General features: G+C 42.1%; 1 protein-coding gene and 1 long non-coding RNA gene across 5 annotated transcripts; both read left to right on the forward strand.

Moving 5' to 3' along the window:
- The first annotated feature begins 1,069 nt into the window (after positions 1–1,069).
- phf20b (PHD finger protein 20, b) lies at positions 1,070–21,996 on the forward strand. Of its 4 annotated transcripts, none has more exons than XM_071371902.1 (19): positions 1,070–1,252; positions 8,911–9,015; positions 9,129–9,300; positions 14,477–14,561; positions 14,667–14,743; positions 14,830–15,253; positions 15,557–15,640; positions 15,740–15,862; positions 16,182–16,241; positions 16,318–16,566; positions 18,325–18,462; positions 18,579–18,662; positions 18,900–19,052; positions 19,332–19,501; positions 19,636–19,735; positions 19,834–20,029; positions 20,165–20,627; positions 20,783–20,993; positions 21,170–21,996. In XM_071371902.1, the coding sequence occupies exons 2-19, from the start codon at positions 8,930–8,932 to the stop codon at positions 21,313–21,315; spliced, it is 3,021 nt and encodes a 1,006-aa protein (XP_071228003.1). In that variant the 5' UTR covers positions 1,070–1,252; positions 8,911–8,929; the 3' UTR covers positions 21,316–21,996. The 4 variants fall into 4 exon arrangements, with proteins under 4 accessions (XP_071228003.1, XP_071228005.1, XP_071228004.1 ...); XM_071371904.1 differs by having other exon boundaries at positions 18,900–18,911; XM_071371903.1 differs by having other exon boundaries at positions 15,557–15,634.
- LOC139557293 (uncharacterized) lies at positions 10,494–12,486 on the forward strand. The gene is made up of 2 exons (XR_011671361.1): positions 10,494–10,976; positions 11,392–12,486. It is a non-coding gene; the product is annotated as an uncharacterized lncRNA (long non-coding RNA).
- Positions 21,997–22,650: the final 654 nt, after the last annotated feature.

A 22,650-nucleotide genomic window follows, 5' to 3' on the forward strand; every position in this document is an offset into this window, starting at 1 on the left:
TAATACAATGTTTACATACCCTACATTACCCATCTCTTATGTATATATACTGTACTCTATATCATCTACTGCATCTTGCCATCTTTATGCAATACATGTACCACTAGCCACTTTAAACTATGCCACTTTATGTTTACATACCCTACAGTACTCATCTCATACGTATATACCGTACTCTATACCATCTACTGCATCTGCCATGCCGTTCTGTACCACCACTCATTCATATATCTTTATGTACATATTCTTTATCCCTTTACACTTGTGTGTGTGTGTAAGGTAGTAGTGTGGAATTGTTAGGTTAGATTACTGTTGGTTATTACTGCATTGTCGGAACTAGAAGCACAAGCATTTCGCTACACTCGCATTAACATCTGCTAACCATGTGTATGTGACTAATAAAATTTGATTTGATTTGATTTGATTTGTGATAATGTTTTGGGCCTAAAGCCTACTGCACAAACCTCATTGCAACAGAACTGTTTTTAATTGGTTAATTTTGCATAGGCTTACGTTTTTTAAGTCATGTTTTCAAAAGATCTGAGCGGTAGAGCTTGGTTTGCATTTTGACTCAGTGACCTTGACTCAGAAAAGGTTGGTGACCAGAGCCGCCAGATCCCTCACTTAGTCAAGTGTTTCCTTTATTTTGGCAGTTACCTATACATGCACAGTGTAAAACACAAATTACTCAAATTATAACTACTGAATTTCAATTAAAGAGGACATAAAAAACATTATAGTTCATGTGTAGGACTATGGTAAACATTCTTTTTCTTAAAGTCTTGATAGGTTCATCATGCCATCTACCAAAGCCTGTACAGTAGTACAGTGGGATATTTTAGCACAAAGGGGAATTAAAATGGAATAGAATAGAAAAGTAAACTAAACAAATGTATGGATCATCATCACTGTGTAGCCTATATTTTCTTTCTCTCTCTTCTCTGAGACAAAAATAATGAGAGCAAGCAATGTGAACACCCCCTAAAAAAAAAATATTCTCTAACAAAAAGTTACATTTCATAATAGAAAGAAATCGAACATTCTAGATCCACTTCTTGTTCTTGAGCTAGGAGGCAGACAGAGGGGAATAGCAGTTGCGCACGCGCAACGGTTCACCACTTAGTATCGGAGGCAGCGCTTTCGGAGTGTGGACGAGAAACAAACTGCGTTGGCCGAGAAGCACGTTGTTCCAAGGAAGGACTTGTAAGTGAAGTAGGCTTCATCCACGAGAAGTAACAACAAGGAGCTCGAGGTAAGCGTCTAGTTACTTTGTAATGTAAATATGTCTTACACAATGTATCATTTAAATGTTAAACTACAATGACATGTGTTTGGGTGGCAGGCATGATTCTTCTGTGGATATTAAACTTGTCCGCACGCGTGCGGAATGTTGTTTCATGATGGAGTATTGTTAGCTAATGTAACGTTTGCTAGTTACAGCAAGATCATTTGTTTAGGTTAAAGTTGATCAACTCAAGTGAAGCATCGAGTTGCATTGATTATTTTTGTTTGCGGCATGTTGCAACTCTTCTTCAGATATGGAGTTTTCTGTGTGTGTGTTCTCGAGCCGTGGTTAATTGCTTACTCTGCAACTAGACAGTACAGCAGAAGCAGGTCTACAAGGCCCGGCAAAGTAAATAGCTAATTGACAGCGGCTGCGTCCTATGAAATGTCTATCTTCGGATCTGTCATCAGTTTCTACCCAATGAGCTTATTCGACATCGGGGCAGCTGCATTAGCAAAACGCGGACACTAGCTTTTTGTTTTTACATAATTATATGGTTTTCACTGTTTAACATCATATTTACGTTATGAGGTTAACGTTTGTGAAGAAAGCGTTATTTGTAAAGGAAATAATTGTGCGGCAGTTCTGTCGACGTTGCACGCACGTTTCATCCGCGAGCTTGTTGAGTCAGATAATTATATAATCTGATCTGTCGCTGTTTTTGATAGCATGTTTTAATAAATCTGAGTGTTATTTAACGTCATCTTAAATGCGCTGTATAATTGCAATTTTTTTTAATTCTCATCAAATCAGTTTTGTTAGAGCTTCTGAGAATGTAAACAACATTGGAACTCATTGTGCGCCATTTGCGTTACTTTTGTCAGGCTTATTCTGTCTATCACTCAATGCTGCGCATGTCATAAAAATCTACAGAGGCCTATCATGGCCAGTTTTGGAGGGATTTGCTGCTTTATAAATACTAGCAGAATGTTGTTACTTTCTATTCTTCAAAATTGATTTTATTCCAGTCATGTCAATGCTTAAAATGGCTAAGCATCATTCATGCACACATACAAATCAGTGTCAGAATTAGCTATACAGTATTGGTCTCCAACTGAAGGTGTCAGTTACACTGAAAAGAGGAATTACAACAGTCAGTCAGTAGACCCACTGGGTATTATGAAAGTATTGTTTATGCTAAAATTAAACCAAGTAGCTTATCATTATAGATGTTACATTGGATTGTTTAAACTATTTCCCTGCTGACATGAGAGAGGATGATTTAAAAAAAAAAAACATTGTTGATGAAGCGGATCAACTGGCATTCTCCACAATTTATGGCATCTTCCTCTTGCTGAAATAAGGTCTAGTTGGCATCTTTGGGAAAATATATTTGATTTGATGACTTCGAAATGAAAATGATTTTGATTTGGTGCAGCAGTTGAATGGGGTTTTCAGAGTCTGAAATGCAGAGTATGAAGAGTAACAGATAAGTGCTGTTTTAGTTCTCTGCTGACAGTATCATCTGAGCCCAGACAGACATTCCCAGACTCAATTGAGTCAATAAGGCAGCATTTATACAGGCAGCCCAATTTTGACCTTTTTTTCTCCCCCAATAATTTGACTTTTGACCAATAGCATCAGATCTTTTCACATCTGATCGTTTTCAGAGCTGATCTGATTGGTCCAAAGACCAATTAGTGAAAAAATATCAGAATTGGGCTGCCTGACATACGCACCAAATGCATGCTTTAGTTCTACTTATAACCCCAGTAACACCTCGATCACACCGACAGCGTCATTGTGTTTTGATACACCAGAAGTACATTCAGTTCCAATGGAACGCTGCGTTTGTTTTGCAGCATTGCATTGCAGAGGCAGTTGCAGTGCATTCTGTGTGGTGGATACGTTGGATTTATCGAACATATGCGTAGACGGCTTAACAGAAATGGTAGTAAGAGGGGATTGTTGAACTTTTGTTGCACACACATCCAGATGATGCTGTGATGCTGTGTGCCATTTTACGCAATGACACTGTAGGTGTGATCAAGGCATAAGCAGTGTCAAATTACACTTTAGCTAATAGCATGGGAGTACTGTGTTATTTTGGAGGAATAGCTGTGATCAGCACTTTTACCCTATGTGTTGTGCTGTTAAAAATTGGAGAAGAAAGTTGCTGTTGCAGTAGTAGTTAGGAATGTGCATCTTTCCCTTTCAAGATGCGTATCTAGAGACATGGGCTCCGATACAATAATGATACGTTTTAGTTTGAAATGATTCAGTTCGATAAGATTCGATGCACTAGGGCTGGGCAGTATACTGTATCTACAGGTATTGATGCACGGACCGGTTTGGGTTTTTACTTCACCTTCTATAACAGTATTTGAGTGTTTGGTTTGTTAAATGTGATACGGAGTGTGTAACGTTTACTTTGCTACTTTGAATCATTTCTCCCTGCTCGCTTTCCACGCAGACCTAGCCCCGCCCCCTGTCACTCAAGGAGTGCATTTGTTCCTCGACCACGAAACACTTGCGTTCAGTCTGTATGGTCAATGCAGCACATGCAACAATGTTATTATGCTATTTTCCCATAGCTTCTTAATATACATCCACTAGTGTTTTAGAATTATACTATTAGTTTGTTACTTACATTTGCAACAAAATAGTTGGTATTTTTTTACCAAGTTGGGCTTAAATCGTGTTAGCTGCTAATCGCTAGTTAGTTAGCTGGCTGGCTGGCTAGCTAGCTAATAAATGTACTGAGTCAGAGCAAAGGTAACTAGCTAAACAACCGGATAATACCAGTGATGGTGTAAACCTAAATCAGCATGTTTGTGCAACCGCATCTTCTAAATCAAAGAGGAACGTGCAAAGCATGAGTACGTTAGCTTCATGAAGTAGCTAAGGGAACATTCAATGTAGCCAAAGATTATAGGAAACACTTATCAACACTTTGGTTCATACCCTGCCACAATAACTCCTCCCTGGCATTTTCATTTGTTGTCATGTCAAACACAGTGCCCATTATTATACACTGTGCCCACATATTCTAACTATAGAATTAGAATAATCATTCTATTTCCATGATTCCAACAGTTCACCAAGGTGTTTTGCTCTAAATCTCAAGTCAAATCAAAATGGCAACATTTGGTTAAAAACTAGGCCTAGATTGTTTGCCCATATCGTGCAGCCCTACGTGGCAGTGTAAACAATCTCAAATGAGTACAGGAAATGGAGAAATTGAAAATACATAATTATTTTTAGTTTAATTGAACAGTAGCAGTAGCCTGTTTTTTTGTCTCCCCACTTTGGTTCTGAAATCACCATCACCCACTAATGAACTGGTCAATTTGTCAGATTAAGTGTTTTAGCTAGTAATGTATCAATGTTTATTGTTTACAAATTAGCTATGACATGGGCAGTGAATATATATATATATAGCACAATTTTGGATTTCATCCCCATCTCATAATCGAATGTTTGTGACGGGTTGAACGTTTTTACGGAGAGCTTCTCTTCTCCTCTCACTGCGGCCATGTAGTGCGCCTCGCAAAAGTGATTGTTCTTTATGGAATTATCAACTTTACACTATGTATAAAAAAAAAACGTATTTAACTTTAAAGAAAAACTATTGCTGATGGTGAACCTGAACAATCAAAATAACATCTATTTTAATCCCTGTTCAGCAGATGGCCTATATCCAAATCAGAATTGTCTCCAGTAGCATATTTTTATTCCAGTAAAACACAATTTTCAACAGCGCATAGATAACAACCTAGCAAATTACATAGGCTTTATTAGAGTCGCAACCTAAAGTCACCCAAGCCATTTTAGCATTTGAATGCTGAAGGTGCAGCATAGATGTGCAAGATCAGGAACAGGACGCCTACCTTACTTTGGTCAGCATGAGAAAACTGGGCACTGTTTGACTAGGCTACTGATATTGCCTGTGGTTGTTTGGCAAGCATGCAACATCACTTGTAGATCAATGACTGTCAATGCAGTTACATCAGGCCATGCTCCAGGATGACATGCCTGAGGGGGCATTTTAAATCCATGGGGGTGGCGCAACTAGTATTGCTTTAGAGCCTTAACAACATAAGGTATATTGTCCTACTGCTGTTCAAATGTACAAAAACGTACAGTGCATTTGGAAAGTATTCAGATCCCTTCACCTTTTCCACATTTTGTTACGTTACAGCCTTATTCTAAAATAGACAAAAATACATGTTTTTCTCATCAATCTACACACAGAACCCCATAATGTCAAAGCAAAAACAGGTTTTATACATTTTAGCAAATGTATTAAAAAAAATAGTATTCAGGCCCTTTGCTATGAGACTCAAAATTGAGCTCCGGTGCATCCTGTTTCCTTTTATCCATCCTTGAGAAGTCTCTACAACTGGATTGGTGTCCACCTGTGGTAAATTCAATTGAGTGGACATGATTTGGAAAGGCACACACCTGTCTATATAAGGTCAGAGCAAAAACCAAGCCATGAGGTCGACGGAATTGTCCATAGAGCTCCGAGACAGGATTGTGTCGTGGCACAGATCTGGGGAAGGGTACCAAAAAATTTCTGCAGCATTGAAGGTCCCAAAGAACACAGTGGCCTCCATTCTTAAATGGAAGAAGTTTGGAACCACCTAGACTTTTCCTAGAGCTGGCCACCTGGACAAACTGAGCAATTGGGGGAGAAGGACCTTGGTCAGGGATGTGACCAAGAACTCGATGGTCACTGACAGAGCTCCAGAGTTCTTCTGTGGAGATGGGAGAACCTTCCAGAAGGACAACCGTCTCTGCAGCACTCCACCAATCAGGCCTTTATGGTAGAGTGGCCAGACAGAAGATACTCCTCATTAAAAGGCACATGACAGCCTGCTTGGAGTTTGCCAAAAGGCACCTGAAGGACTCTGACCATGAGAAACAAGATTCTCTGATTTGATGATGCAAGATTGACCTCTTTGGCCTGAATGCCAAGCGTCATGTCTGGAGGAAACCTGGCACCATCCCTACGGTGAAGCATGGTGGTGGCAGCATTATGCTGTGGGGATGTTTTTCAGTGGCAGGGACTTCAGAATCGGGTGGAAAGATGAGCGGCGCAAAGTAGAGATCCTTGATGATAAACCTAATCCAGAGCGCTCCGGACCTGAGACTGGAGCGAAGGTTCACCTTACAACAGGACAATGACCCTAAGCACACAACCAAGACAACGCAAGTTTCTGAATGTCATTGAGTTGCCTAGCCAGAGCCCGGACTTGAACCCGTCAAACATCTCTGGAGGGACTTGAAATAGCTGTGTAGCAACGCTTCCCATCCAACCTGACAGAACTTGAGAGGATCTGTGGAGAAGAATGGGAGAAACTCCCCAAATACAGGTGTGCCAAGCGTATAGTTTCATACCCAAGAAGACTGGCAGCGATAACAGCCTACGGTGCTAAAACAAAGTACTGAGTAAAGGGTCTGAATACTTATGTAAATGTAATATTTCAGTTAAAAAAAAAATGTAATCTGCAAAAAGTTCTAAACCAGTTTTTGCATTGTTATTGTGTGTAGATTAATGAGTGGGAGAAAAACATCAATTTCAGAATAAGGCTGTAATGTGAAAAAGTGAAGGTGTCTGAATACTTTCCGAATGCACTGTACACAACTGTAATTTTGCACACGAAAGCACGTGATGGGAAGGTCACGTGACCTACAAGCGCAATGGTCAGAAGACTCTGAAGCTCCTGCTGACAATTCCTCATTCTATATTTTATTCAGGTTATCTAATTCAACTATATATACTTTCTAGTTTAAAATTCGGTGGAAATGTCTGGGGTCAAGAAACAAATGGGTTCGCCTACCAAAGTGGCAACCTCAACGCTACAAGTTACTACTGATGCTAGTATTAGCAACACCATTTCGATGGCTTTAGCTGAACAACAAGACCGGATGGAGGCGGTGGTTCAACGTGCTGATGGTGCAGCAATTCAAGGAGTGAGTGACCAAGTTGCTACCTTGCAAGATAAGTTGGACACCCACATGGGAGTAGTTCGAGCGCTAATAGAAAAGGGGGATCGCATTTAGACTGAGGCAAGGGGTCTAAAAAGGGATGTGAACCTCTGCACTTTGGAACGAGAAGATGCGGTTCAAAATGGCGTCGGTTGAGGATCAACACAGACACAACGTGAGGGTCTCTGTGATTGCTACAAACCGGGAGGGAGGTGATGCAATTGCTTTCCTGCAAGAAATCCTTCCCAAATGGATTCCGTCATTTGGTACTACTCCGATTCAAATGGAACGGGTCCACAGGGTCTACAAACAAAATGCAAAGGACAACCCCCAGACCATGGTCTTCAATGTTTTCAGATACCAAGACCGCAACAATGTTCTGCAAGGAGCCTGTCAAGCAATAAAGAATGCGCCCATCCAAGATGCCTGGAGAACCATACCTTGTTATGCGGACTACAGCATTTGCAGATGTCCAGAGGGAATTGTACTCGTAGGGCATACCCTCTTTTCTGATCTATCCTGCCACCCTGCAACTTAAATTGGTGAGCAGCTCTCCTTCACCTCGGCAAAAGAGGCAGTAGAATTTCGGAGAAGTCTTCCAGGCGACAGGTCTACAGGCTGCCCCACAAAGAGTGCTTTCCTTTACGGAAGTCGAGGAAGGGCCTGGACAGCAGTATGCAGCTGGGCGCTAAAGATGCAGCTAACCGGCTAGCTAACGTTTAGTTGACTACTCAACTCTTATCCATCGTTGTTTTGGACAGGAACTTCTCCTAGTACCGGGACTGAATAAAATCTATTCCAATCAGGTTATCCAAACAAAACAACTAAAAAGTAGAAAAATGAAAAGCGATATAGTCGAGAGAAATTACACTTGAAGCTGTGAAGCCAAACTGGGGGAGAAAAACAGTGGTTTAGGGAAATAGGTACCCATTAAGTGATTAACGTTAATCACCCCAAATGCTAGCAACATCAATCTTTACTAATCACTAATAACTTCAATCTACTAATAACTTCAACATGCCTCCATTTAAATATCGTTGAAACGTTAGGTAGTCCGAAGATTGCTGCAAATCCATGGTTTCAAACAGTGAAAACATTACCATATTTTTTATAATATGGTACTAAATAATAAATTACATCAAATAATGCGTCCAAAATAAAGTCAACATGTTGAACCAGCCTCCAGCTCCGCTAGCCAGCTAATTTTAATCCTGGAGCTAAGGATTAATTGATGCACTCCCATCTTAAACGTTTGAATCGGGGACTGATGCATATTTGCGAATTGTTCGATCACTATTAGTAGTTCTATGTAATTACGAGACACCAGTCAGCAGGTTTACTGAGACTGGAGGACCAGGGAGATGGATGCTCTGCTAGATTGGGGTGCTGGATGGCAGTACATGCAGAACTGATTTCAACCATTAGTCAGACACCTGTTGATTTCTGAATTGGCCCTAGTGACTTGGATGATCAAAAGACGTATTGTACGTTTTCAGTTGATTGATGTCAGCAAATGGTGCTTCAAAGATGGGATGTCTTCATAACTCCAGACTGTTTTTTCCCCCTGTTGAAATTATACAATGTGATGTGTGCTGGTGTGGCAATGAGCTTCCTGTAGTTGTCATGGCCAGTTCATGTGGAGATTTGACATAATGCTAGTCTCGTTTTAATGTTCTTCTGCTGTTCTACAGGTAGGCCTTGAATGTGCCCATGATGACCAAGACTCCTCCCGACAGAAGAGGGATCACCTTTGAGGTGGGAGCACAGCTGGAGGCTCGCGACAACCTGAAGAACTGGTCAGTGTCATTTCCATCTGATTACTGTCTGGTCAGGTTTCTAATGTTCATGCCCTATTGTTCTTGTCTAGCATTATCAGTCTTATTGAACATCCTAACTCTCTACTGCTCAGGTACCAGGCCAGCATAGAGAAGATAGACTATGAGGACGAGAAGGTTCTGATCCACTACCGTCAGTGGAGCCACCGCTATGATGAGTGGTTTGACTGGACCAGCCCCTACCTGAGGCCCCTGGACAGGATCCAGTTGAGGAGAGAGGGTCTGCAGGACAAACGGCCCAGCCCGGTGAGGGAGACTAGTACTCTGACATAATGTTGTTACCCTAGACCAGTGGTTCCCAAATCTTTTTTTTTATAGTCCTGTACCCCTTCAAACATTCAACCTCCAGCTGCGTACCCCTTCTAGCACCGGGGTCAGCGCACTCTCAAATGTTGTTTTTTGCCATCATTGTAAACCTGCCACACACACACTATACAATACATTTATTAAACATAAGAATGAGTGAGTGTGTCACAACCCGGCTCGTGGGAAGTGACAGAGCTCTTATAGGACCAGGACACAAATAATAATAATCAGTTATTTTGCTTTTTTATTTAGCCATCTTACATATAAAACCTTATTTGTTCATCAAAAATTGTGAATAACTCACCACAGGTTAATGAGAAGGGTGTGCTTGAAAGAATGCACATTACTCTGCAATGTTGGGTTGTATTGGAGAGTCTCCGTCTTAAATCATTTTCCACACATATTAGTTTTCATGCTAGTGAGGGCCGAGAATCCACTCTCACATAGGTATGTGGTTGCAAAGGGCATCAGTGTCTTAACAGCGCGATTTGCCAAGGCAGGATACTCTGAGCGCAGCCCTATCCAGAAATCTGGCAGTGGCTTCAGATTTAAATTCAAATTCACAGAATCGCTTGTTGCAATTTCGATGAGGCTCTCTTGTTCAGATATTGGTAAGTGGACTGGAGGTAGGGCATGAAAGGGATAACGAATCCAGTTTGTCGTCCATTTCGGGAAAGCACCTGCGTAATTGCGCACCCAGCTCACTCAGGTGCTTCGCTATATCACATTTGACATAGTCCGTAAGCTTGTTAATTTGCACACACAAAATCATACAATGATGGAAAGACCTATCTGTTGTCCTTGTTAACCCTTTCATGCGTGAGTTCCAAATATCTGTAACGGTCGCCCCAGCGTGAGTTGTTTTATGCACGTGATGTTAGAACGTTCTCTCCAATTCCAGAATGTGATTGTTATGTAACAGTACATTTAATCTGCGCTGCCCTCAAACCAAAGCACGCCGCCTGTTTTATTTGTCAATTTTAAATTATTTTCTAAACAGTTTTTTATTTTATAATAACAGTTTGAAATGAGGTGTGTTCCGCCTCATTCATTCACATAAAAGTAGTCATTTTTACTTTTGCGGACCAATTAATTTTTTTTACATTTCTGACCCGGACAAAATTCCCCAAACACTTCTCAATTGTTTGTGCAGTTCAAGTCTGCAGACATTTACTCATCTGCCGTCCTGCATACACGTGTTCATATTTTCCACCTGTCGCCTGCATCGCAATCAAAGTTGTTTTCGTTACCAATAATAACTTTGGAAATGTGTGCGTTTCTATCAAAGTGCCTTATTACGTTATAATAGTTTCTGCATGTCGTGTTATGTCATTTCTACTGTAGCATCATGTTTTTGTGTATATTCATTATAACCGCGGACACGCGATGTAACGTTACTCATTTCATAACATGTATGGTGATATACCCAATGCTTAGGTATCTAGCTACAGTCTTATTAGCTCTGGAAAACAATGCTAATTGCGTCACGGATGTATTAGCATGTGTTGTATGTTGAAGCTACCCTGGCCTTTTGACTCCCAAGTGGCACAGCGTCTCAGTGCTAGAGGCGTCACTACAGACACCCATCTTCAAATCCAGACTGCGTTTCTATCAAAGTAAGTGCCTAATTACGTTATAATAGTTTCTGTGTCGTGTTATACCGTTTCTACTGTAGCTCACTGTGTATGGAGCATAATATATTTGTGTATATTCCTTATAACCGCGGACACGCTAGGTAACGTTACTCATGTTACTCACCTTTTATGGTGTTATATTCAATCGTGCTTATGTAGCTAGTTACATTATTCTATTAGCTCTGTAAAACAATGCTAAATGCGTCAGAAGTATTGGCATGTTGTATTTTGACGCTACCCTGGAAAAATATCTTATACCACTTGGTCGTTTTCTGAGTTCATTCCACAAAGCTGTTTATCATGTCGGCCTTATCCACTGCCCCCATTTTGAGGTAATAGTCAAGCACGCAGTCTGGTTTGATGTTTCTCTGTCTGGTTTGTTTCTCTCTCCCGTCAGGTGGTTCACCTTCCCTGTGGCCGACATGGTTGCTGTATGGACAGTGGAGAGGACATGGACGTCTCGTTTGTCATGGCACTTTACTGCCAGCTGTTGACATCTCTTGTTTTGTATAACGGGTCATTTAGGATGGCAGTAGCGTTGATGATGAAATGCAGTCATAGCAGCAGAACTAGAAAGCAGTCTTGGGAAAAGAGGGTGGCAAAGAAGGGAGTTGCAAACATAGCATCTCTGCTCCAGTATTCTCTTAGGGAGTTCTTCTTTACTGTCACCAGGAATGTATACATTTCACTAATTGTGGTTGTCCCCCCACTCCTGGTGTAACAGTATAACTTTACGTCCGTCCCCTCGCCCATACCCGGGCGCGAACCAGGGACCCTCTGCACACATCAACACCACGAAGCATCGTTACCCATCGCTCCACAAAAGCCGCGGCCCTTGCTGTGCAAGGGGAACCACTACTTCAAGGTTTCAGAGCAAGTGACGTAACTGATTGAAACGCTATTAGCGCGTACCCGCTAACTAGCTAGCCATTTCACATCCGTTACACTGGCTCTCTCTTATCCTGTAGCTCCAAGGCATAGCGATTGGTCTCTACTATGTCTCCCACTAGCTCCTCTGTCAGAAACAACTTGAAGCACTCTGCCTCAGATGGAAATGGCAAGGGGCGTTGCACTCCAGACTGGGACTCAACACAATCAGCAGGGCCAGGAGGGGTGAAATGGCTGGCAGCCTTCCAGCTACCACAGAACTCCTGTACTTCATCCACTGTCAGTCTGCCACCATCACCACCAGCATCTTCTAATGGAACTGGGACTTTGTCAGTGGACAAGGGGTCCTCAGATTCAGGGTTCTCAATGGCTACAAGGTTGGGGGGCAGCTCCTCACTGTCAGAATCTGATTCCTGACTTTCAGACTCAAAATCTCCAGAATTTCCACATTTGTGAGTTGTCTCCTTTTGAAAGTTATTGCTAATGCTACAGCTTAGCTCACTATCTACATACATAAACAACAACACTGAATGGTTTAGAGTGAGAGGGTACGTGGTTGACTGCCGGCACGCGCCACTTGTCTCAATAAATCACTATCAGAAAATGTTTTGTGTGGCAATTATTTGTGTATTTACTGATTTATTCACATGTTTTCAATTCTATGTGACAAATCATGCATTCCGATTCTTGCACAGATTGTAATGGGCACATATTATGTGTGTAAAATACTTTTTTGAAGGTTGTACTGATTATGATGAGCTAAGCTAATTCCAGCTGTGTAGCCATGTTTGTTGACATACAATGCATTCTGGGTTTCACGTAATCGTCTGTTTGACCAAAGATGTTATAACAAAATGAGGTGAGTAAGAGTTCACTCATTTTTTGAGGACTTCCGGAAATGAAGGGTGGGATGTGAACGACAGTGATTGACACACCCCTTCAACATGCATACTATAAACAGACCAAACTCATCTTGTCTTCTCTTATTATCTTCGGTTTCTGTGAGGAACAAATGCATGGCTGCGCGCTGAAACTAATCGTCGGATTACTTTCGATTTCTATAAAGTGTTTTACCTAATTATTTCGATCAATGGTGAGCTCACCCGTGATGTGATTAATTATACATAATAATTGCTATTAGCTAATTCATATTGTAGTTTGTCAGCCGAGAGTTAGAAAATATTACTGCTTGTGTTGGGTCAATCTTTCCTCAGTTAGCGCTTGGACAAATGTAGCCTACATTTTTCCGGTTAGGATGATTGTGTTATGCTATATATACTTCTGTGAATATCTGAACATTGCATTCCAAAATAAACTGCTCACATTCTGGACAACTTTGTAAGGACTGTGTTTGTGTAAATAGTTTCTGAAAAAAGTGTGGCCAGCTCAAATGCTGATTGTTGCGTCATTCGAAACTGGCCGTTCTAAACGAGCGTTCTAAATGAGTGTTCTAATCACACGGGTGTGATTGTACGCTTCAGGGACCACTGTAGAACGATCACACCCGTGTGATGGTACGTGTGAAAGGGTTAATGCAGACAGAAAACTGCTCCAACTTAATCATAGCCTCAATTTTGTCCCGCACATTGAATATAGTTGCGGAGAGTCCCTGCAATCCTAGATTCAGATCATTCAGGCGAGGAAAAACATCACCCAGATAAGCCAGTTGTCTGAGAAACTCGTCATCATGCAAGCTGTCAGACAAGTGAAAATTATGGTCAGTAAAGAGAACTTTAAGCTCGTTTCTCAATTCAAAATACTTTGCCCCTTGATAACCAGCGTATGTTGTAAAAGTGTTACATGGTAGCTGCCCATATCATTGCATAATGCAGAAAATACACAAGAGTTCAGGGGCCTTGCTTTAACAAAGTTAACCATTTTCACTGTAGTGTCCAAAATGTCTTTCAAACAGTCAGGCATTCCCTTGGCAGCAAGAACCTCTTGGTGGATGCTGCAGTGTACCCAAGTGGCGTCGGGAGTAACTGCTTGCACACGCATTACAACTCAGTACAGATACCAACACATCTTGACCACAAGTCCATTTGACATCACAAAGCTGTCCAGTACTTTAAAAATATCCATTCATGTTGTCCTGGTTTGCAGAAGAGGATGTCTTCCATAATTGACCCCCCCCCCCCATAACGTAACAGACATATACCAGGAGCTGTGTCAGGCCCGCCACATCTGACTAATCCAGCTGTAACGCATATCATTTACTGCCTTGTATGCGAAGCAGTAATTGTTTCAAAACATCTCCCGCCATGTCACTGATGCATTGTGAAACAGTGTTGTTTGAGGAAGGCATTGTCTGTATAGTTTTTTGGGCCTCTTCCTGGTAGCAGGAAGTCCTCCACAATAGTATGGGGCTTGCCTGTCCTAGCCACTCTGTAGCTCACAATATAAGACGCTTCTAGCCCCTTCATATTAATGGTATATGTTGCTTTTATATAAGTCTTACTACTCGAGAGTCGTCTTAAAATCTCGCTCAAACTTCCGTGGCTTATTTTTCAAATTGTCATGTTTTGTTTCTAAGTCTGGTTGAACTTCATGACTTTGAATATCAGATTAGTGTTTAACTTTTCTTTCCCTTCCAGGTGTTTCGGGTGAATGAGAAAGTCTTGGCCTGTTGGGTAGACTGCCGCTACTATCCTGCTAAGGTTCTGGAAGTCAAAAGAGATGGTAGGTCCTACACTTCCACTGGAAAGAATCAATTGTTCAATCAGAAATGCATTGCATTCTAGTTACATTGGGTAAACATTCTTACCATGTTTGTCTTCTCTTCAGCTTCCTACACTGTGAAGTTTTTCGATGGAGTAGTCAAGACTCTTAAGCCAACCAAAGTAAAGCCATATAAGAAAGAGGTGAGAGCTCCATGTGATTGTTAGTTCATGGTGTGAGAGGATGGTTGATGGGGTTACCTTACAGTTTTATGTCTCAATGTGAATAGAATTGGAAGGCCAGGGAGAGGGACATAACTCAAAGTGAGCAGAGCAGTGGGAAAGAGGAGAACGGGAAATCCCTGAGCGATGAATCCAAAAGTGGCTCTTCAGCCCTGGATGGAGAGAGCAACGGAGAGGAAAAGGAGAGAAGAGAAGACGGAGAGGAAAAAACGCTGAATGGCAACTTTGAGACCTGTGGACAGAAAGGGAACCTAAACGGAGAAGAGGGGGAAAAGGTGGCAGGAGGAGGGAAGAGAGAAGAGCCACAAGCCAAAGAAAATGGGCAGGTTGTCCAAACGAAAAAGGAAGATGTGAATGTAGAAGGGGAGCGAGTGATGCGCAGTACCAAACAGCAGGGGGAGAAGAAAGAAGAGTGTGCATCGGGACAGAGTCCCCAGCTGCCCAGGGGGAACCGGTACCGACCCTCTGAAGGTATGTAAGTTACTGTAAGGCTTTGACAGTGAAACAATGGAAAACTCCTTAAACATTTCAGAATCATTAGATTGAAATTGAAAGTGTCGCATGGTTGTGCTCAAGTCCTAATGGGAAAGGAAAGATGATTGCTTGGCTTATAGCTTCGCTTTTGTGAAGAACCAGAAAGTTAAATTGAATCGTTGCTTAGAGCGTATTAGGACAGGTTCAGTATCTTGTTGCTTGATGGTTAAGTGGATGAAGTCAACAATGAGGGGAGAATAATGTCCGTCTCACTGACCTTTCGGTTCTCGTTGTTTACAGAAAGTCAACGTGAACTGAGGAAGAGGAGGGTGTCTCTTGTACAGATGCCACCACCAAAGAGGAGAAGGCCAGACACAAGTAAGGGTCTGCATCTAATCTATGACTTGTTGCGTGTTACTGACATTCAAAGCCCTGTGTGTCCTTTGTTTATAACTCCTGTCCTTTCTGCCCTTCCCTCTCCAGACAGAAACAGCCAGTCTCAGCAAGCAGGATCAGATTCCGTCCCAGCGTCCTCAGCACTAACTCCAGACCAGACAAACACCCAGACATCCACAGACGCTGGTATCGAAGCCCCATCAGATATAGGTAAATAAGATGGAGATGAATATGCTCATAGATAAGACAATCGGCAGGTGTTTAGGAGACTTCTTGAGCTGTCCTAACAACTTCTGACTATTTGAATACGGGTAGGATTGCTGTTCTAGGATATATTTAGCTTTTTAGATAATAATGAGTAACATAACATGGACAGGGGGGACCTGATCCTAGATCAGCACTCAGACTGAGGCGCTTTATGAATACAGGCCCAGCTCTTACATTGAGATGTGAGATGAAACTTATTTCGGGATCTGTCAACTCCGTGCCAAAAAAAGCTACAGTTGATCTATTGTATGTCTCTTTACAGAATCAATACTGAAACGCCAAGTCCATCTGCCTACCACCCACAAGTACAGCAGAGAGCCATGTGAGTACAGCCTCATTAACACGCACATGCACAACTTCCATTAAATTACATGTTGTTCCTTGTATCTCTACCTTAGTGTATCGAGTCATCAAAAACCAGCCGCCCCCAATCCTCTCCATTGAACTGGACCACAACCCCTTCAAGTGCAAGGCCCCTGGCTGTCTGAAGTCCTTCCGGAAGGCCTCTCTCCTGCACTACCACGTCAAGTACTACCATGCAGACAGTGAGCACGCCTCTGAGTGCAGCATGCAAACCCGGGCCTCAGAGAAGCAGGTTGGCTCTCAGGAGACACCCAGGAGGAGACGCACCATGTCAGGGTCTATACGTGAGTAGTAGCACTCCGCCCCAGGGATCAACAAACCTGAGCTCAATCATACTACAGTTACAGTTGAAGTCGGAAGTTTACATACACTTAGGTTGGGGTCCTTGACTCGTTTTTCAACCGCTCCACAAGTCGGTTAGGACATCTACTTTGTGTATGACACAAGTAATTTTTCCAATAATTGTTTACAGACAGATTATTTCACTTATAATTCACTGTATCACAATTCCAGTGGGCCTGAAGTTTACATACACTAAGTTGACTGTGCCTTTTTAAACAGCTTGGGAAATTCCAGAAAATGATGTCATGGCTTTAGAAGCTTCTGATTCTTATTGAATCATTTGAGTCAATTGGAAGTGTAGCTGTGGATGTATTTCAAGGCCTACCTTCAAACTCAGTGCCTCTTTGCTTGACATCATGGAAAAATCAAAATAAATCAGCCAAGACCTCAGAAAAAAAATTGTGGACCTCCACAAGTCTGGTTTATCCTTGGGAGCAATTTCCAAGCGCCTGAAGGTACCATGTTCATTTGTACAAACAATAGTACGCAAGTATAAACACCATGGGACCATGCAGCCGTCATACCGCTCAAGAGGGAAATGCGTTCTGTCTCCTAGAGATGAATGTACTTTGGTGCGAAAAATTCTAATCAATCCCAGAACAACAGCAAAGGACCTTGTAAAGATGCTGGAGGAAACGGGTACAAAGTATCTATATCCACAGTAAAACGAGTCCTATATCGACATCACCTGAAAGGCTGCTCAGCAAGGAAGAAGCCACTGCTCCAAAACCGCCATAAAAAAAGCCAGACTACAGTTTGCAACTGCATATGAGGACAAAGATCGTACTTTTTGGAGAAACTGGTCTGATGAAACAAAAATAGAACTGTTTGGCCATAATGACCATCGTTATGTTTGGAGAAAAAAGGGGGATGCTTGCAAGCCGAAGAACACCATCCCAACCGTGAAGCATGGGGGTGGCAGCATCATGTTGTGGGGGTGCTTTGCTGCAGAAGGGACTGGTGCACTTCACAAAATAGATGGCATCATGATGTGGAAAATTATGTGGATATATTGAAACAACATCTCAAGACATCAGTCAGGAAATGAAAGCTTGGTCGCAAATGGGTCTTCCAAATGGACAATGACCCCAAGCATACTTCCAAAGTTGTGGCTAAATGGCTTAAGGACAACAAAGTCAAGGTATTGGAGTGGCCATCACAAAGCCCTGACCCCAATCCTAGACAATTTGTGGGCAGAACTGAAAAGGCTTGTGCGAGCAAGGAGGCCTACAAACCTGACTCCAGTTACACCAGCTCTGTCAGGAGGAATGGGCCAAAACTCACCCAACTTTATTGTGGGAAGCTTGTGGAAGGCTACCCAAAATGTTTGACCCAAGTTCAACAATTTAAAGGCAACGCTACCAAATACTAATTGAGTGTGTGTAAACTTCTGCCCACTGGGAATGTGATGAAAGAAATGAAAGCTGAAATAAAGCATTCTCTCTGCTATTATTCTGACATTTCACATTCTTATAATAAAGTGGTGATCCTAACTGACTTACGACAGGGAATTTGTACTAGGATTAAATGTCAGGAATTGTGAAACTGAGTTTAAATGTATTTGGCTAAGGTGTATGTAAACTACCGACTTCAACTGTACATTATTAACTGACCCAGTTGCTTGTGTGCTGTATATCCATGCATTAACAATAGATGCCTCACATTTGATCTCCTCTGTGCATTGCTCCACTGTACCACAGACTCTCCCCTTGGTGACAGACAGGCTGCTAATGGGATAAACCGTCATCGTCGGAGATCACTGAGTGAGAAAAGGAAGGAGAACCAGCAAACCAACAGCAGACCCCATGAAGATAAAGAATGGAGCGCCAGTGAAACGGGTGAGGAACATTTTATCTCCAATTTTACCATCGTTCTTGACTGAGAATATCAACTTGGGTGTTGAACTACTTTTTATATCCCTGCTTTGCTTACTCAGTTATTTTGTTTACTTCAGGGGAAAAGATTAGAGAGAAGACGGAAAGAGACTTCCTCCTCAATAAACAGAAGAAAAGGAAGAAGACGGGGAGGTCCAAGTCAGGTAAAATGTTGTTGACAGAATGAGTGTGTCTGGAGTTTGCCTTTATCAGTTGACAGTACTTCTTTAGTGAAATCTGATTTGCCTAAATCTATCTGCCTTTAGAAAGCTGGCCACATTCTAACAAAAAATATATTTGGTATGTAATGCTCAGTTAATGTTCCAGATTATTCAGTATTCCACATGAGCTTTGAATGTACTGACCCAGTCTCAAACCTGCATATGCTTTCCCCCTGACAGAGAATACGAATGGTGAGGAGAACATAGGCATCTCCTTATTTAACTCTACTCAGTCCAATCCGAATCTGGTATCCAAATTCTCCCTCTTGCACAAACACAAGTTATCTTACGACTCAAGCCCAGAACACATCACAGATCAGGTGCAAGAGGACGGTGGGTACCAAGACCTTACATCTTCTTTATACTCCTCACTCTGTCCTTTTTGCTTTATTCAGGTTAGCTATTATTCACTATCCTCCTTCCTCTCCATTCAGGCTTGAAGTGGTATCATCATGTTTTAGGGCACTGGTGTTGTCCTATAATAATCAGCTAATTTAAAATATTTTAAAATGAGTGTCAAACTACAAATGCTTGGCATATTTGTTTTGGGTCCACTCAAAATCAGACAATTGTGTCAACTAAACATGGTTTTGCTTTCGACCCTCTGAATAGATGAAAGTGATTGGTCCACAGTCAGCGCTGAGTGGAGTGATGAGTACATGGAGGCGGAGCTGGATGTGACCACTCCCATGTCGGAACAGAATGTATCCATGGTGACCAAGGGCTCTGACATAGTGCACTGTGTCTGTGAGGTGGTGGAGGAGAATGATTTCATGATTCAGGTGAAGCTCACCGAGACTCACGTTAGTCACAGAAGAACCGTTAACACAACACTGTTTTGTTGCTTTTTGTTTTTCACGTGTTTTTGCCATTGCATAATCATATGTGAAGTGACAATGTCCTGTCCCTTTCCTAGTGTGATGAATGTCTGTGCTGGCAGCATGGCACCTGCATGGGCCTCTTTGAGCACAATGTGCCTGACACTTATAACTGCTACATTTGCAGAGACCCACCAGGTAATCACACTGTAAACATCTCAATGTAGTATTAGATCTCCAATGGGTTTCCGTTCTTTGACAGTGTACATGAACGTGTATCTTGCCTGTTCTCTCAGCCCAGAGACCGAGCCAGCGTTACTGGTACGACAGGGATTGGCTGAGCAGTGGTCACATGTATGGCCTGTCTTTCCTGGATGAGAACTACTCCCACCAGAACAGGAAGAAGTTAACGGCCACTCACCAGCTCCTGGGTGACGTTCACCATGTCTTTGAGGTGCTCAACGGCCTGCAGCTTAAGATGAGCATCCTCCAGTGAGTACTATGGAAGTTACTGCAAATACTTCCCAAATATGTCATGTTTCACCATTTTGGGTGTGATTGGTTCTTGGATGATCCATCTTCAGTGGCTGTGAATTAGCCCTCACCTCGCTCTATCGTCCTCTACAGGACTCAGACACACTCTGACCTGAAGCTGTGGCGCCAGCCCTGGAAACAGGAGGAGAAGCTTGGTATGAGCTGCAGTATGGCGACCAGCAGGGCCCCTTCACCTGCAGCCAACGACAGAGAGGGCGGCGAAGCGCTAAAGGCAACGTCAGTCTCCGCCCCCTCTGAGAAGGCCAAAAGGGTTCAGATGAGCCCAACATCCTTCCAGGACTCGAACGCTTCCTACATCAGCAGTGAGCACTGCTACCAGAAACCGCGAGCGTACTACCCAGCGGTGGAGCAGAGGCTGGTGGTGGAGACACGGGGAGGCTCTGAGCTGGAGGACAGCCTGAGGAGCACAGAGAACCTGCTCGAACTGGAGCAACGCTATGGTGGCCCACTGGACCCAGACAGAGCCAAACTGTACCCCAGCTCCCTGCTGCAGGACCGGGCCAAGATTCACCCCATTACCCTACAACCAGACAAGGTCTGTACTCTTTCTCTAAAATGATTGTATGTCAGTAGTGAGATACTTATGGTGAAACAAGTGGTGAAGAGATGCTAGCTGTAAGCTAAAGTAACTGGATTTATGACAAACCAGTTTCCATGTGACTTAGATGGCATGTTTTGTTCTTTTTCCAGGGTCTTGATCTGTATAAGAAGCTGTATGTGGGTAGGGAGAGTGAAGTAGAGGTGAAGACTGAAGAGGCTGAGCCCAGCCCAGACATAAAGCCAGAACCAGAAAAAGACAATGTGCTGCATCAGCAGTGGCAGATCAACCTTTTGGATCACATAGAGGCCATGCAGAACCAAGTCACACACAGGATGGACCTCATTGAGAAAGAGCTGGATGGTGAGACTTACGCCACACAGATTCTTCATTATAAAGATACAAAAAAAAAAATCCTGTCGAAGAAAGATACTTTTCTCATGGATGTAAGGTTTATAGAACTCTTATTTCTCGCTCTTTCGGTCTCTCCCCTTTTTCTTTTCTTCTACCTCCTGCTCCTTCTGACGATTTATCTGCAGTGTTGGAGAGTTGGCTTGACTACACAGGGGAACTGGAGCCTCCTGACCCGTTGACCCGGCTGCCTCAGCTCAAACACCGTATCAGGCAGATGCTCACAGATCTGGGCACTGTGCAGCAGATCTCCCTCTGCTCCTCCAAAACATGAGGGCGCCACTGAGCTCAGCACTTCACCACAGACAGCAGGGCGTAAGCAAGCAATGCTACGGTACAAACGGTTGTTAAGTAGGTTGCAGGGACAGAACCTGCTACTACTGAACATTCTAGAATCCACTATCATAAATGCATGGCATCTTGCAACAATGATACAGTATAGATTGGACTACTTTTCTGAAATGCAAGACAAATAAGAACATAACCATGTTCAGCGCTTTTGATTGTAAGTTAACCCTTCCTAATAATGTAGTTCTTGTAAAAGATTATTAATACTTGCTTTGTTTTGCTAAAATAATCTATCTGCTTTTTGATTAAAGTCAATGAATGACTTGGCTAAAAGGTTGAAATGTAGGCCACTATAGGCTTCATTCTACTGTAATTCTATTAAGATTTGTATTACCTTACCAATGTTTGTTCAATGTAAGCAAATAGGATTTGATGTAGATATTTTCAAGTTTCAAATGCATATTTTGGATCAGGGTTGCAATTAAATGCATATTTTTTTTAAATAGCTTAATAATGATGTGTTTTAAGATCATAAAAAAAATAGTATTGAAAAAGAGTGAAAGTTCCTTTTGAAAGGGAGGGAAACTATTTTCAAATAAATATTGTCCTGTCTTTTGAACTAGTCCAGAATGTTCTTGAAGTTAATAAATGTTCCCTTCCTCATAAATATTGATGTAGTACAGTACGAGTTATTCTTTAGAGTACATTGTTTGCAAAAGCCTCAATATTGGCAAACTAGATTTTGTCAATTGTAATATTTCTCTGATTTTTAGATATTTAGTTGTGATGTTTGACTTCTCTAACATACAAAAAAACAATCTTACTGGTTAAGTATCCAGAACTTATTTCATGTTTTTCCATGTGGGCACTGTGCTCTTGTCTTTATATTTATTGTGGTTCAGAATTTAATTCATGATTTTGCATTTTTTATTCTTTGTCACACAGTAAGTAATGTGTATGGCACAAGGTGCATAGAGTATAGGACTGTCACAGTATATTTAGTACTGCAATACGCAGTACATGGCCTGTACACTAGTGACTGATGGGTCAGCTTTTTGTTCACCCGCAATTTCTAAGGACTCAATGCTAATAACCCACCTGTAACCACCCGACTGTGGTAAAGAGAACATCTGAGACCCGCACCCGACCCTAACCTGTATATATAGAAAAATGTGTAGGTCCCTTTTTCTTTTGAACAATTACATTTTTCTTAAATATTTCTTGATTTATTTATTGAACATTTAGAACGACAACTCCATTGTGTCCTCCTCCCAGAGTGCTAAGAACCTTGGCGTGATCCTGGACAACACCCTGTCGTTCT

The sequence above is a fragment of the Salvelinus alpinus genome, chromosome 28 (assembly GCF_045679555.1).
Source record: "Salvelinus alpinus chromosome 28, SLU_Salpinus.1, whole genome shotgun sequence".
NCBI classification, from domain to species: Eukaryota; Metazoa; Chordata; class Actinopteri; order Salmoniformes; family Salmonidae; genus Salvelinus; species Salvelinus alpinus.